This window comes from Primulina eburnea, chromosome 11 (assembly GCF_022965805.1).
Source record: "Primulina eburnea isolate SZY01 chromosome 11, ASM2296580v1, whole genome shotgun sequence".
NCBI lineage: Eukaryota > Viridiplantae > Streptophyta > Magnoliopsida > Lamiales > Gesneriaceae > Primulina > Primulina eburnea.
In genome coordinates, this window is record NC_133111.1 from 1,020,853 (window position 1) to 1,037,650 (window position 16,798).

General features: G+C 38.1%; 2 protein-coding genes across 4 annotated transcripts; one reads left to right on the plus strand and one right to left on the minus strand.

The window, feature by feature from the left end:
* The first annotated feature begins 7,154 nt into the window (after positions 1-7,154).
* On the plus strand, positions 7,155-11,978 carry LOC140804248 (prolycopene isomerase, chloroplastic-like). Of its 3 annotated transcripts, none has more exons than XR_012112142.1 (13): positions 7,155-7,787; positions 8,888-9,094; positions 9,176-9,275; positions 9,831-9,913; positions 10,029-10,085; positions 10,155-10,307; positions 10,400-10,478; positions 10,571-10,719; positions 10,800-10,934; positions 11,044-11,157; positions 11,274-11,418; positions 11,510-11,618; positions 11,719-11,978. XR_012112142.1 is itself a non-coding variant. In XM_073160138.1 (13 exons), the coding sequence occupies exons 1-13, from the start codon at positions 7,266-7,268 to the stop codon at positions 11,790-11,792; spliced, it is 1,893 nt and encodes a 630-aa protein (XP_073016239.1). In that variant the 5' UTR covers positions 7,155-7,265; the 3' UTR covers positions 11,793-11,978. The 3 variants fall into 3 exon arrangements, 2 of the variants coding, with proteins under 2 accessions (XP_073016239.1, XP_073016240.1); XM_073160138.1 differs by having other exon boundaries at positions 11,308-11,418; XM_073160139.1 differs by lacking the exon at positions 7,155-7,787 and adding an exon at positions 8,015-8,384 and having other exon boundaries at positions 11,308-11,418.
* Positions 11,979-12,289: 311 nt separating this feature from the next.
* LOC140804249 (calcium-dependent protein kinase 20-like) lies at positions 12,290-15,892 on the minus strand. The gene is made up of 7 exons (XM_073160140.1): positions 14,796-15,892; positions 14,340-14,483; positions 14,077-14,229; positions 13,558-13,673; positions 13,215-13,382; positions 12,812-13,036; positions 12,290-12,735 (listed from the first exon to the last, which is right to left on the minus strand). Exons 1-7 carry the CDS (start codon positions 15,715-15,717, stop codon positions 12,655-12,657), a joined length of 1,809 nt encoding a protein of 602 aa, XP_073016241.1. The 5' UTR covers positions 15,718-15,892; the 3' UTR covers positions 12,290-12,654.
* Between the last annotated feature and the right edge of the window lie 906 nt (positions 15,893-16,798).

Consider the following 16,798-nt stretch of genomic DNA (forward strand, 5'->3'; position numbering starts at 1 on the left):
CTAAAAGGGCATTGGAACAGCGAGGTACGGCCATTACCTGGAATGTGTTCAAATCTGAATTTTATCTACGGTTCTTTCCAGTTTCTTATAGGAAGGACAAGGGAGCCGAGTTTGCAAACCTGAAACAAGGCCAGTTGAACATTGAGGATTATGTGGCTAAGTTTTCGACATTGCTCCGATTTGCTCCCCACGTAGCTGAACATGATGAGGCCGTAGCAGATCAGTTCATAAATGGCCTAAATCCTGAGATTTTTACGCTGGTAAATACTGGGAGGCCCAACAACTTCACCGATGCCCTGAACAGAGCCAAGGGAGCCGAGGCAGGCTTGATGAGGCAGAGAGAGGCTTCATTTGTGCTTCCAGCACCGGGACAGCAACAACCACCTCCTCGATTTGAAGGAGGCAGCAGCAGTAGTACCGGGAAGAAGGATTTCTTGAAGGCTAGAGGGAAGCAATTTAAGAAATCAGGGACTACTTCGTCCAGTTCGAGTGGCTCTAGACAGACCGGTCAGAGCCAGAGCTATACAGGACCGTACTGTAGTACTTGTGGAGAGAGGCATTCCACAGATCAGTGCCGAGGAGTAGTTGGCAGCTGTCGTATCTGTAGACAGCAGGGACACTTTGCCCTAGTGTGTCCACAGCGAGGTGCCCAGGGATCCCAGGCAGCTGAGTCATCTGGATCAGTGGCTCAGGCAGGTAGACGACCATCTGCCGTTCATTCCTTTCAGCCAGTACCGTCTCCTCTGTCACAGCAGAGGCCAGGAGAGGGCCAGACCGCGAGCCAGCCTCCTAGACAGCAGGCCCGATTGTTTGCTTTGACTGAGGAGCAAGCACAGGATGCACTTGATGATGTAGTTGCAGGTAACTGTTTTATTTCTGGTTATCCTGCATATGTACTGATTGATACTGGTGCATCACATACTTTTATGTCTGAGCGATTTGCTTTAATGCATGCATTGCCTGTTGAGTCCTTAGCTACTGTAGTATCTGTCACGTCTCCGTTAGGAACAGGTTTGATATCGGTGAAATCTGTGAAATCGTGTATACTGCAGTACGACGGGCATACGATTGATTTAGACTGTATTGTTCTTGGTTTATCTGATTTTGATTGTATTGTCGGCATCGACATGTTGACCAAGTACCGAGCTACAGTCGATTGTTTCCACAAGATAGTTCGATTCAGACCTGAGATGGCTGAGGAGTGGAAATTTTATGGTAAGGGTTCTAGAGCTAGAATTCCTTTGATATCTGCCATAAATATGACTCGATTATTGCAGAAGGGAGCGGATGGATTCCTGGTATATTCAGTTGATTTACTGAAGACGAGCCCATCATTGGCGGACTTGCCAGTGGTGTGTGAGTTTGCTGATGTCTTTCCAGATGAGATTCCTGGATTGCCTCCGATTCGAGAGATAGACTTCGGCATTGAGTTAATGCCAGGAACAGTTCCGATTTCGAGAGCTCCTTACAGGATGGCACCGATCGAGTTGAAAGAGTTGAAAGAACAGTTGGAGGATTTATTGGCCAAGGGTTACATTAGACCTAGTGTATCTCCTTGGGGTGCTCCAGTACTGTTCGTGAGAAAGAAGGATGGGTCGATGAGACTTTGTATCGACTACAGGCAACTGAACAAGGCAACGGTAAAGAATAAATACCCCTTGCCTCGTATTGATGATTTATTTGATCAGTTGCAGGGTTCATCGGTATATTCCAAGATCGACTTGAGATCTGGATACCATCAATTGAGAGTCAGGGATTCTGATATCTCAAAGACAGCATTCAGAACCAGGTATGGACACTATGAGTTTATTGTCATGCCTTTTGGTTTGACGAATGCACCTGCGGTATTTATGGGATTGATGAACCGCGTATTTCAGAAATACTTGGATGATTTTGTTATCATATTCATTGATGATATATTGATTTATTCAAAGAATATGATTGAGCATGCTAATCATCTGAGGACTGTGTTGAGAATTTTGAGGGCATAGAAACTGTATGCTAAATTGTCGAAATGCGAGTTTTGGCTGAAACAGGTTGTGTTTTTGGGTCACATTATATCGGGAGACGGTATATCAGTTGATCCTAGTAAGGTTGAATCCGTGATGAGTTGGCCGAGACCTATATCTGTACCAGAAATTCGCAGTTTTATGGGTTTGGCAGGATATTATCGACGATTTATTAAAGATTTCTCGAGTATTGCCAAACCGATTACGCAGTTAACTCAGAAGAATGCTCCATTCGTGTGGACAGAAGACTGTGAATCCAGTTTTCTTGAGTTGAAAAAGAGACTGACCAGTGCGCCTGTGTTGACGATTCCTTCAGGCACTGGTGGATTTGTTGTTTATTGTGATGCATCTCACCGAGGATTGGGTTGTGTTTTGATGCAGCGAGGGCATGTGATTGCTTATGCCTCAAGACAGTTGAAACCCCATGAAACTCGTTACCCAATTCATGATCTTGAATTGGCAGCCATAGTCTTTGCATTGAAGATATGGCGGCATTATCTGTACGGTGAAAAATTTGAGATATATTCTGATCACAAAAGCTTGAAATATCTGTTTTCGCAATCAGAGCTGAATATGAGACAGCGGAGATGGCTGGATTTACTGAAAGACTTTGATTGTGAGATTAAATATTATCCAGGGAAGTCCAATGCAGCAGCAGATGCGTTGAGTCGAAAGGTATGTGCACTATCCTTATCGACGATAGGTGTCTCGAATTTGATAGAAGACTGCTGTTTGTCTGGATTAGCTTTTGAGACGGATTGTCAGCCTCTAAGATTATATGCAATTCGAGCTGAACCAGAATTGATATTGAGAATCAAAGAGGCGCAGGAAATTGATCAGAACGTACAGAATTCGATTGCGATGGTTAGATCTGGACATCAATCGGAATATCAGGTTCGTGACAATGTCTTGTATGTGAATAATCGTCTTGTTGTGCCAAATGTTTCAGATTTGAGACAGCGGATATTGACAGAAGCGCACAACAGTCGTTTTAGCATTCATCCTGGTGGCAGAAAAATGTATAATGATTTAAAGACACAGTATTGGTGGAAACAAATGAAATCTGATGTGACTGAATTTGTAGCCAAGTGTCTGAATTGCCAACAGGTGAAGGCTGAAAGAAAGAAACCAGGAGGATTGTTACAGAGTTTGTCCATTCCTGAATGGAAATGGGATCACATTTCCATGGATTTTGTGACACAGTTGCCGAGATCCTCCCGAGGTTGTGATGCGATTTGGGTCGTGATTGATCGATTGACCAAATCTGCATGTTTTATTCCATACAAGATGACGTATAGATATGATCAGATGGCCGATATCTATGTCCGAGAAGTGATTAGATTGCATGGAGTGCCGAAGTCGATTGTTTCAGACCGTGATCCTCGATTCACTTCGCACTTCTGGCAGAGTTTGCAGCAAGCTCTTGGTACGAAATTGCATTTGTGTACCGCATATCATCCACAAACTGACGGACAGTCAGAGCGTACGATCCAAACATTGGAAGATATGTTGAGAGCTATAGTGCTGGATTTTAGCACTAATTGGCAAGAAGCATTGCCACTTTGTGAATTTTCGTACAACAATAGTTATCAAACGAGTATTGAGATGGCACCATTTGAAGCGTTGTACGGAAAGAAGTGCAGTTCCCCATTATATTGGGATGATATCTCTGAAGTTCCTGAGACTGGACCGGATATGATCAGAGATATGACCGAGAAAGTTAAATTGATTCAAAAGAAAATGAAGGCAGCTCAGGACAGACAAGCCAAATATGCCAACCTTCGACGACGACCGTTGGTATTTGAGACTGGAGACCGAGTATTCCTGAAGATTTCTCCTTTCAGAGGTGTTGTCAGATTTGGCAAGAAAGGGAAATTGTCTCCAAGATATGTAGGTCCATATGAGATTCTTGAAAAGATAGGAGATCGTGCCTATCGACTAGCATTGCCACCTTCATTATCTGGAATACATGATGTTTTTCATGTATCGATGCTGCGGAAATATCTCCCTGATGATTCACACGTGATTCAACCAGATGAGACCGAGCTGGATGAGACATTGAGTTATGTCGAGAAACCGATCAGGATTATTGATCGTAAAGAAAAACAGCTCAGAACGAAAATGATTCCCCTGGTAAAAGTTCAATGGACTCGTCATGGCGTTGAAGAAGCCACTTGGGAGACTGAATCTGATATGAGACAAGAATTCCCAGCATTGTTTCATTAATGTAAATTTCTTATACAGTGTTTGTATATACTCCTTATTGATACGAATGAAATGCTCGTGATTTCGAGGACGAAATCGTATCTTAGAGGGGGAGGAATGTAATGCCCGGAAATTAATCACTGTAATTGACGTTGATTGATTTATAATGTCATGTGATTATGAATGGACCAATCGGGATACCGAAAAGAGTATTTAAAATGAAAGTAGGGATTTTTTGTGCGAACCAAGACCGCACCCGCGGTCCCTACGACACAGCACCCGCGGTGTAGATGATGAAAAATGGATAGGATTGCCGTGGGGTGACCGCACCCGCGGTGCTTACGAGACCGCACCCGCGGTGCAGCAAAGACCGCACCCGCGGTGCTGCGTGTTGCGCGGAAATGCTGCCACTTCGTCGAATGCATGCAGGATATATATATGTTTGATAGCCATTCATTCCTTCGAAAATCATTCAGCAGAAATCGAGAAAGGGTCAGAGGAATTGGGTTGAAAATCCTTACGCCTTTTCGGAGAAATCCGTCCGTCTGATTTTGATTCCGACTTCGGTATTGAGTTCCTAGCGACGTAGGCTACAACTGGACGTAAGTTTTGCTACGTTTTGACATGCTTTGAAATTATGATATTGTCAGAATTGAATGGAATTCATATATGATGTTCTTGACATATTAGACATCATAGAATCGAAGTCAGATTTAGAAACGGACTGATTATGGAATTATTATGAATTTTTAGGGTATATTGATATATACCGGACAGATTTGAATTATGATTGAATTATGGATTATCTTGGATATAGGTTATGGATTGTAACTGTTATCTGGTGTTGTTGTATTGACGGGAATATTGAGATTGTTCAGTTATGCCGTCAATTTCGAATTAAATCCAGATTGACAGATTATTATGGAATTGACTGGTATATTGATATGAGATTGTTGGTATTGTCAGTACCAGACAGATTGTGAGTTCAGGACTTCGACTGAGCCAGACACCGACGAAAGAAAGATATAAGTCAATGTGGTACTGGGAGATGGACTTGAGTCGGTTTAGACTTGGGTTTCCCTAAATCACATACTTTATTTTATTGCATGGATATTTGCATTACATTGATTAATGTACTTGTTCTCTTGAATTTAGATGACAGGTATTAGACGAGTTATCTTGTGACAGAAGTGCCGGATAGTGGTGGTATCGCCACGACACATTGCACGATGTCACAAGATAGGATGCTAGCGATAGAACTACAGTCCTTGACGGTTAGGTCAGGACACTGGATGTTTGGTTATATCGAGTAATGGAATCTATTACGGAATTCGATATAGGAACACCATATTTGGTTATATCGAGTAAAGGGTATTGGAATTCTTCTATTACGGAATTCGATATAGGAATACCAGGGTACTGGTTATATCGAGTAATAGAGATTATGGTTCCATCCTTTACGGAATTCGATATAGGAATACCACATCTGGAAACCGGGATCCCTAGACTAGGATTGAGTCTAGTCTGAATTATGATTGATGTCGACAGTTTGATTTGATATTGTTTATGTTTCAGATTTTGATACATATTCATGTTACCTGATTACATGCTTTATATTGTTTATATGATTGCATGTTTCATTGATTTATACTGAGGATTATATTCTCACCGGTATATCCGGCTGTTGTCTTGTCTGTATGTGTACTTGACAACAGGTGGGACAGGTCCAGGGTCGAAGAGATGAAGAGCTAGATCGTGATTAGAGTGGTGGCACCGGACTTGGACTAGATGTAGGGTTAAACACTTGACTTTAGTTTTAAACCCTAGTTTGAATAAATGTTGAAATACAGGATTTGTATTTTATATACTGATATGTATATATGTTGTATGTCACTACGTTCCGCATTTTAAAAAAAAATTTAGACCCTGTTTTAATTGATTAATTAGTCCCAATGATGATTAAGAACTTGATTAGCGTCCGGGTCCCCACAACAGGCCTCTCTTTAAATTCTTAAAGCTAAAGAATTATTTTCACGATGAATCACAAATGTGACAAAAACAATAAATTAATCACTTATTTGGATGATTGAAAATCGAATATGTCTCTTCTGAGACGGTCTCACGAATCTTTATCTGTGAGACGGGTCAACTTTACCGATATTTACAATTAAAAAGTAATACTTTTAGCACAAAGAGTAATAATTTTTCATAAATGACCCAAATAAAAGATCGATCTCACAAAATACGATCTGTGATATCGTTTTACACAGGTTTTTGTTTTTAAAATAACAATTCACATTAATTAATTTATAATTTCCAATCTAATATAATTCTAATATATGAAAAGAGGCCAGGTACCGAGAAGCCTGACACGTTTAATGTGAAAAGACCACTTAATTGTATTTTAATCATTATTAATAGATGTTGTCAATTAGATATTGTTCAACTATTAGATATAATATAAAATATCTAAATTATATATTTAATAGAGATGATTGACATCTTAATAATAAATATGAAAATGAACAATATATTAAATTAAAATTATAATATGAGTGTATGTATATATGCATAATTTATACATTTCTTTGTGGTGCACATTTCGGATAGGGTTGGGTTAGCCAATCGTGAACGGGTGGGTAATGCAAATGGGAGATAAAAGACTGAAAAAAATATTAATATTATTTAAAATTAATGGCAGATTCTATATCATATTTTAAAAATAATATAACTTTTGATGACATTTATTTTCTCTTCGCAATTAAAATTATATAATATTTTATTAAAATTATTAGGCAGAGTCTATATGAATGATATAATTATTTATTATTTTTCAAATCAAACAATTCAAAAGAGCTACTAAATAATTTTTAGTATATATAATTATCTCTAACATTAATAACATGGAATATGTATCCTCCATGCATCCCTTGATCTCCCGTGATTCTCTCGCAAAAACCTGCTCTAATAATAGTAGGCAATGTAAGTGGCTGAACGAACCCAATATCGATCTCGTGCTCCAAATATCCAGTGACCTCGTAATTTCAAGAAATGGGATCGGTCTGGGCTCTGACAAGTCGAGCGCCAACTAGGGATATGTTGGATTTTGGGTTTCCGAATTCTGACCGGTTCAGCACTAATAGCAAGAGTAATCCTTTGTTCGGCATTGGCGACCAAAAACCAAGAAACCTATGCCAGAATGCATTTCGTTTTAACTCGTTGAAGACCCAGAATTGCTGCGATCACCAGCTTCTTAAGTTGAAATTTGGGGGTGGGATGGCTAAACAGGTGAAAAGATTCTATCTTTTTAGGTTAAAAGCAGGCGTAGAAGCAGATAAAACAGTGGAAGATGTGGGTAGTCTTGTTGGTGATGCACATAGTTCTTTTTATGACGCTATTGTTATAGGTTCTGGAATTGGTGGATTGGTGGCAGCTACTCAGCTGGCTGTGAAAGGTGCCAAAGTCTTGGTTCTGGAGAAGTACGTGATTCCTGGGGGAAGCTCTGGGTTTTACCAGAGGGATGGATTCACTTTTGATGTTGGTTCATCGGTGATGTTTGGTTTCAGTGATAAGGTTATTTATCACTGAATGACGTCTCCTCATTCAAAGGTTTTGAGCTGTTTTTTCTTGGATAATTTAGTTCTATGCTAACCTGAGGTTGCTCCATTTGTGTGGAAGTTCAATTCAATATAGTCTAAGAATCCAAGTAGTAATCATCCACTCTAATGTACCACGCCGCCAAATGTTAACGGGATTGCGATTGATGTTGTAAGTAGTTCTCCTTTTAGATTTATCTTTGATAAGGCTATTATTAGTTATAACTTATAATTTCTATTGAAGGCATAACAGATTGGTCGACCGGATTTTCAAATCATATAAATATTGAGTGTTGTAACTGGCAGTCGGAATGCCACTTCGTTGGCAACACTTTTGGTCCACTTTCATGCAAAAGAATTACAGAATATTTCTTGTTAGCATTTAAGGCAGCGGCCTACTTAAACATACTTATTTGGCTAAGACTCGGATGAATTATGTGTCTAAAACTTCCAGAAGATGGAAGATGTGAACATCCAAATTTGGAGATGCAGGTTACTTTTCACATGCTTGTCTTCTAATGAAGAATGTGATGCGATGGAAAGAGTTTTGGCATGGTTTTTCTTATGCTATTTGGTGAGAACTTATTGCTGGATGTGAGATTGAGAGATTAGATATAAACCTACTTATAATGAAAAGAAGATGTAAATTTGTGTGCAATGATATTTGGAAAAAAACAAAAAAGTCTTAATACTGCAGTAAAGCTGGTAAAATTTGGCTCCAGGATGAAATATTTAACTGTGAGATCATAAATCTTGTCCTATTTGGTGGCTGACTAGATTGAAGTGTGAGAACTTGTCTATTTAGTTTCGATGGTAATATACCATAACTGTATATTCTATGGAGCTTCATATCAAATTACAATCGTTGAGTGGAATGTGTCCTTGTTTCTTCGATTATGTTCTCTGGTATGGCAATTATCTTGTAATTAAAATATTTTCCTAGAACAGATTGGGTTGACTTGAAGTTTGATGCCCTTACTAATGTATGGCAATTGTTCTTGGAATTAAAATCTGCCTAAGCATGGATTCAAAAAAACACCTGCTTAAGCATAGTAAATATATATTATATCCTTTCAGGGGAATCTTAACTTGATTACTCAAGCACTGGAAGCTGTTGGATGTAAGATGCAAGTGATACCTGATCCTACCACTGTTCACTATCATTTACCCAACAGCCTTTCCATCCAAGTACACAAAGAATATGACGAATTTATTGCGGAACTTGTCAGTAAATTTCCCCGCGAGAGAGAGGGAATTCTTAAATTTTACGGTGACTGCTGGAAGGTTTGTTTTGCTTAACGTGATTACTGTCTACTCTTGGTTATGCTACAACTGGCGTTGATAGCTTGAACATCTATTGGGTAGATTTTCAATGCGTTAAATTCACTGGAATTGAAATCCTTGGAGGAGCCAATCTACCTGTTTGGACAATTTTTTAAGAAGCCACTTGAGTGCTTGACTCTAGGTAAAAATACTTATTGCCCTACTGTTAATTATTTTAAGTCCGTTGGATATCATAAGGCATATTGTTGTCGGATGTTTGAATTGCAAAATTTTCTGTATCATTTTCTATCACTAGTTACTAGGTCTTGTGCATGAATGGGCATCGGCTAAAGATCCTTTATTTGTTTGTAAACAAGTAAAATAAACCTGTGAATTTTGTATCTAATAATAGAGGTGCCTCTAAAATGGCGTCAGATGAACTACTCGCTGTCCTTATCTTTCTGTTTTGTGTCTTTAAGGAGGAACAACTAATTAATGATTTGATAACATTACTTCTAACCATCAGTTCAATCATTAAGAATGAGTAATAAGTTTTCATCAATCATATTCAAACCGTATGGGGTGGTTATAGAATATTTTACACTTGTACCATATCACATTGAACAAATCAAGGAAAAGCTGGACATCTTGAAGTCAGTCATTCCTTTTTCTTTTGTTTATGTCGTTAAATTTGTGCCTTAAGCTGCAGAGGTCATATTACATCTTATATGGATCATGCTTTTGATATTCATCTCAGCTTACTATCTGCCCCAGAATGCGGGTAACATAGCTCGAAAGTACATCAAGGATCCCGAGTTGCTGTCCTTTATTGATGCAGAGGTATATCCTTTACTCCTTTTTTATATTTGCCAGTACTTTATTTTCTAGAGTTGTTGGTCTGCCAAAAAATGGCAGTTTGCTCGTTATTATTCAATATGGATTTTGTATTTTGCAGTGTTTCATAGTCAGCACTGTTAATGCTATGCAGACACCAATAATCAACGCAGCCATGGTAATCTGGTTTATCACATTTTTGTTCATGTTCCTTTTGGCTCACGTTCTGATTTCTTATTGTTGTCAGGTTTTGTGTGACAGACATTTCGGGGGAATCAACTATCCCGTGGGAGGAGTTGGAGAAATCGCCAAGTCATTAGCAAAAGGCTTGGTTAACCAGGGGAGTGAGATACTATACAAGGCAAATGTAACAAATATTATGATCGAAAATGGAAAAGCAGTGAGTGTAACAGCTCCCTGAGTCCCTTGTTACTGTGTTCGGCATTTTAAGATCTGTAAGAATGAAAAAACATCTTGTTCCCCTTCTTGCAGGTGGGGGTGAATCTGTCAGATGGGAGGCAATTCTTTGCAAAGACCATAATATCGAATGCTACTAGATGGGATACATTTGGTTTGTTCCCATGAACTCGGTTCAACCATTTCTTGAAGTGCTTGCCTTTTTCTTTGACACGGAATCATGTTACTGTGAATTTATTTTAATAGGCAAGCTCTTAAAACTGGAAGATTTACCGGAAGAAGAAGCAAGATTTCAAAGATCATATATTAAAGCTCCATCGTTTTTGTCTATACATATGGGAGTTAAAGCTGATGTTTTGCCACCAAATACTGACTGTCACCATTTTATCCTTGAGGTAAAATGTTGATTTCAGAGCTCTGAATGGGAGTTACTTCTTTGTTATTTTTATCCCGATTCATGATACTCAATTTGTAGGATGATTGGAAAAATTTAGAAGAACCTTATGGAAGTGTATTTTTGAGCATCCCAACCGTTCTTGATTCATCGTTGGCTCCAGAAGGAAACCACATTCTTCATATTTTCACAACTTCTTCCATAGAAGACTGGGAGGTGTTATTTACTTAATCTTGCACTAGTAAAAGCTTCATCCTTTTCATATATTTAATTTAATGTGTTCGCTTTGCCCGTGAAATATAACAGGTTAACCATTTTGTCTCAGGGCGTATCTCGGAAAGTCTACGAGACAAAGAAGGAACTTGTGTCCGAAAAAATAATAAGCAGGCTCGAGAAAAAATTGTTCCCAGGGATCAAGTCATCGATTGTTTTTATGGAGGTATGAAAATATCCTCTCACAAATTCACGTACTTAGCAAGTTCGATTTTCGAGAGCTCAAATGAATAGAGCACTTGATTTTCATTCAAGATCTTGTCATAAATCTGGACACTTCAGGTTCCATATGAGGCGTTGCTTCCAAATATGACAGGTAGGGACACCTAAGACACATAGGCGATACCTGGCTCGAGATAGTGGCACATATGGTCCAATGCCTCGTGGTACTCCAAAGGGATTATTAGGAATGCCATTTAACACAACTGTAAGCAAATTATCTTTTCATTCATCCCACCTCCTTCTCGATTGGAACAATAGTATGTAAAATTTACTTTTTCTTGTTATGGAACTTGTAGGCCGTAGAGGGTCTGTATTGTGTGGGCGATAGTTGCTTTCCAGGTCAAGGCGTTATAGCCGTAGCTTTTTCTGGAGTAATGTGTGCACATCGAGTAGCAGCTGATATAGGTAAAATGGATTGGAAGTATGTACTGGAGGTGTTAAATTTGTCAAAACTGTACTTCTCTATTCTATATAAATGAACTTGTGTTTTCTGGACTTCTCGTAGGATTTGAGAAGAAAAATATCGTACTTGATGTCGCTCTTCTTCGATTACTTGGTTGGTTAAGGACATTTGCATGAGAGGTTCAACAGGTAGGCGTCGGGTGCACATGAACGAGAATGACAACCTCTGATTACTAAGGGATATCTGTGTGCTTGGAAGTTCTGGGGACTTGTGATGTGTGAGGCGTGTCGATGGTGGCTGTTTAGCCTGTTTGTATGACCTGTCCATCTTGTCTATAATCACAATATAAACTCTCTTTTTCATTCTTGATCACTATTAGATTTGGAGAAGGTCAAAATGTGAAGTTATATTAACTGATTCATGGCCAATAACAATATTCAATTATCTCAAATGAGAGTAAAAAAGCACAAGATTGACTGATAAGTCAATCTTACCGTAGAATGCCTTCTTCTATCAGCTTTCAAAGGTGTGAAGAGCAACTGAAAGTAGAATCCGATAAATGGGGTGGGGGTTACTAAAACAGCAAGCACATAACAGGCACATTAATCTCCGGAAAAAAAGTTAGAGAAGTTTGATTTTTTTCTAATAATGTGAGTTTGACCCTCCAAAAAATACATTCTTATAAGTTTTTAATTCCCACTTCCTACTAGAAGTTTAGACGTGATTGTAATCTCTACTGTCTTAACAACCAGAAACGAGTCAAGATCGTCATAACCAGTTATTACATGGCTCAGACCTTATAAATTAGGAAAATTAAATGGAGTTGCAGGTCAACAATTTCAGAAAGCAACCTTTGCAAAGAAAAAAAAACTAAAAGGACAGCGTGAAGCTCATGTTCCTGATCTAAAATCCAACCTGATCTTTACAACAAAATGCATCAAAATTTTCCTTCTCATATCAAAAAGCAAAATTTACACAAGTAACGAACATGAATGTTTCAAGGATTATTCGACTTACAAGTACCCTTTAGCCCCATCATTAGACCGTTTTGAGTCCCTTCTTTCCAAAACCAGTGTCTTGCATCATGGCCACGAATTCACTGTAGTCAATCCGACCATCCTGGAAAAGGTGTAAAACTGGTTAACACAATCTTTTCTTCCAAAAGTTAAAGTTCATATTCAAGAAAATAATATACATTATCCTGATCAACTTCGCATATTATTTCTTCCAGGTGAACATCTCCTAGACCAAATTGCTCACAAGCCAGTTGGAGCTCATCCCGTGTGATATAACCACCGCCGTCTTTGTCAAAATACGAAAAAGCTGCAAACAAGTGATCTTCTCTCTGAACTTTGTTTAGATTCAGCATTGCTGCTACAAATTCTCCATAATCTATGGTTCCACTATTGTCAATATCAGCCTGAATTATCAAGGAAATAAAAGGTGTTACGATGTTGACTGGTAGAGATTTTCTTGATGTCATATCCCTTATTTAGGAAATCGTCTGAGGATTAGTCATTCTCCAAATATTCATTGTTTTGGATTATTTGTAATGACTAAAGAACCAAATTTCTCGCAGATAAATAATCTGTACTTACAGCTTGCATCAGGCCAACTATTTCAGTCTCTTTCAGATCGGCACCAACTCTTTCCAAACCGTTTTTCAGTTCTTCGAGAGTGATCTGTCCACTGTTATCTGCATCTATCATTTTAAATAGTTCCTTTAGCCCAGCAATCTCCTCCTCTGAGAGACTTTCAGCTATAACCTATTGATGAGAGAGTAAATTTGTAAAAAGTAGAAAAAATAATCGTGGCTCTCTTTTAGGACGAAAAATACTTGCAGATTTTTATGTAACTGATGTCTGGTAAATTCAAAACGATCTATATTTTTTTTTTGCTACACGTGGGCTGTAAAACAATGAAAAAACTGCAATAAAATACCCTGATGGCTATCTTCTTGAGTTTATTCATGGCAGAAAATTGCTTCAGACGAGAGAGAACAGCTGAATCAAGAGGCTTATCTGGAGCTTCGCCATCAACTTGTACCCATGGATGGCCTGCACAAATGTATTGTATCTATAAAATTCATTCAGAATTTGAATTCATTCATCCTTAAGCAGGAAAAACAACAGCTCACAGGCTCTGTCAAATCTTATTCAAAATATGCAGACTTATGAGGAAGCTTTTACACAATAAATTCTTTCAATTGTCAAACAGAAGCGGTTAATGCTAACAAATCTCGGTCGAAACTCATGCAAGTTTCTAGTCTATTGCATGCATTTTCCTTCAGAATGAAAAGCCTTGTCAACACCATCAACAATTACTTATGCATAATGTGGTCAACTCTTAATTAATTCTTCAGGTCTTCTATGATACTGTATTTTTACTAGAGAACAGCAGTAGTAACTAGGAGGTGTTATATTATAAGGCTCTTCATAAATACACATGTGGTATACTCACAAAGAACTTGATAGGCTGATAGCCGCATCTTGGGATCTCGCACAAGCATTTTTCTGACTAGATCTTTTGCACTTTCAGATATATCAGGCCAAGGTTCTGATATAAAGTCGAGCTCCCCTTTCAGAACCTGCTCGAATATTCCTTGTTCCGATTCTAATCCAGAACACAAGATTTTCAAGCAAGGAATCAGAGAACTGCTAGATTCAAGCATAATAAATATATATGAAATGAAAAAACAAGAAATACGGAGAAAAATTGCTTACCATCCCAAAATGGTGGAACTCCACACAGCAAAATGTAAATAATAACTCCTGCACTCCAGACATCACATTCTGGGCCATAATGCTTCCTTAACACCTCGGGGGCTACATAGTACGGGCTTCCAACCACATCAGAAAATGTTTCACCTGACAAATTATATTTTTCAAACCTAATCAGGGCAGAGAAAAAAGGACTAAAATACAAAAAATAGGTAGGCAGAGAGAGGGATTCTCTAGCTAATTTTGAAAATTCATGCATTTCTGCTGAATCATCCGAGATCATGTAAAATTATTAACAAAGGTTAATAATAAGGTTATACAAAATTCCATCTTCACTTAATTCACAAAATCACTATAATGGCCATTTTGTGAGGTCAACAGCAGAACTATTCGGAACTCAGAGACATATATTTTTAAGTTAACAAACCAAAATTAGATAAAAGTTTCATTCATGAGTACCAGGTTTAAAAAACATTGAAAGCCCAAAGTCAATGGTCTTAAGAGGTGACTCCTCTTGCTCGTTCACGAAAAGAAAATTCTCAGGTTTCAAGTCTCTATGCATAACCCCCAAGGAATGACACGCTTCCACAACACCAACTATTATCCTTGCAAGCTCCGCGGCCTTTCTTTCTGTATAATGGCCCCTTTGTATGATCCTGTCAAATAGTTCTCCTCCCGCACAAAGCTCCATTACAACATGAACAGCCATGGCATCCTCATAAGCTCCTATAATAGATATTACATTAGGATGTCCAGCCAAGTGGTGCATTATCTGAATTTCTCTCCTAACATCCTCCACATCCTCCTCTGTAGTTAACTTCCTCTTTGGAATAGATTTGCAGGCAAACTCTTTGTTGGTTACCTTATCCACACATAAATATGTTGTTCCAAATTGCCCTTGTCCTAACTTCTTCCCTAAACTATATATCTCTTTTAGATTTTCTGTTTTTCGTTGTAAAACTAATTCAACTTGCAGTCCTACACTCGACACTCTCTTGATATGAGTAGGCTTATTTTGTTTTGTCCCATCTTTCGGCTTGTTACTGGCGTCATTAGTATTTGTATAACTATGATCACAGGCCTTCACCTCTGGATTTACCAGATTTTGGGGATCCACGAAGTAAGCTTCCTCAGCCGCAATTTTAATTGGCGTTGGCGGGACGCTCTGTACACAAGACTGACAGGAATCGGAGATTTTGATATCTGGACTCACTGGGCTGTCACTGTTTTTATTGCCATTCTTGTTTTTAGTACTGCTGGCTTCTTGTTCTTGATTTGGAGGCGGAAGGGTCTCCGGCTGCCGAGTTTTCCACACGGCAGCTGTCACGGATTGTAAGAAGCCTTTTTCGCCCAAGTTTGGACCTACACATGTATTCCCCATCAAATACTGGATAACCTCAAATAATACCTAACCCTCTCGAATATAACCATCCAAACATTCCCTTGTTGATCTCGTTCACAACAATGTAGCCATAGAGGTTTCGACATTCAATATCAGATCAACACAACCTTAATCTCAAAACCCTCAAACAATTCAACCCAAAAAGACGATCTTTTCTATGTAACAGAGAAACAACCCCAAAAATCACAATCTTTTGATGAATGAAAATGAAGCCAGAAAAGCAAAATATGTCTGAAGCAATACAATACGATATTATTATTGAAGAAGAAACCACCCAATAATTTGCAGTACCATTAACGAATGGAACTTTAAAGCCTGCGCGATAATGAATCACGAACAACAAAAGAATGTCATCAACGATTATAAGAATCTGGGAAGGCAGATGAACGCGTATATATAATATATCATTATATTGGTAAGGAAACATGGATTAAAAAACAAAAACAAAAAAGATCAACAGAAAAATGAATGGAGGAATCGAAGAAGTGAGAAAATTGTGGAATGTGAGAAGTGACTTGTTGATTCAACTCGGCAGGAAACATCAATGGATCGATTCGTTTGACTGGTTTTGGATTCTCAAAAGAAGAAGATGAAGTTGAACAGGAAATTTTTCACCTAAATAAATTGCATGGGGTGGCAAGCTTCTCATAGCATTTACTCAAAATTATACAAAAAGTATTTATTACAAAGAAAATTGAGTAGCTCTGTTGTTACATGTTTCACGAATCTTTATCAGACGAATAATCTTACCGATATTCACAATAAAAAGTAATACTTTTAGCATAAAAAGTAATAATTTTTTATGGATGACCCAAATAAGATATATGTCTCACAAAATACGACCAGTGAGACTTTCTCACACAAGTTTTTACCAAGAAAATTATATACTATATAAAAATTTATATTTAAATCAAATCACAATTTCGCTGGTGAACACTATATTGTGAATCACGTTAATTTATATATGAAAGAAACATTTACATGTACATATTAATTATAATCTTTTGGAAACTAAAATTAATTGGAGAAGTATTTCTTATTTATTTATCGAATTAATGGT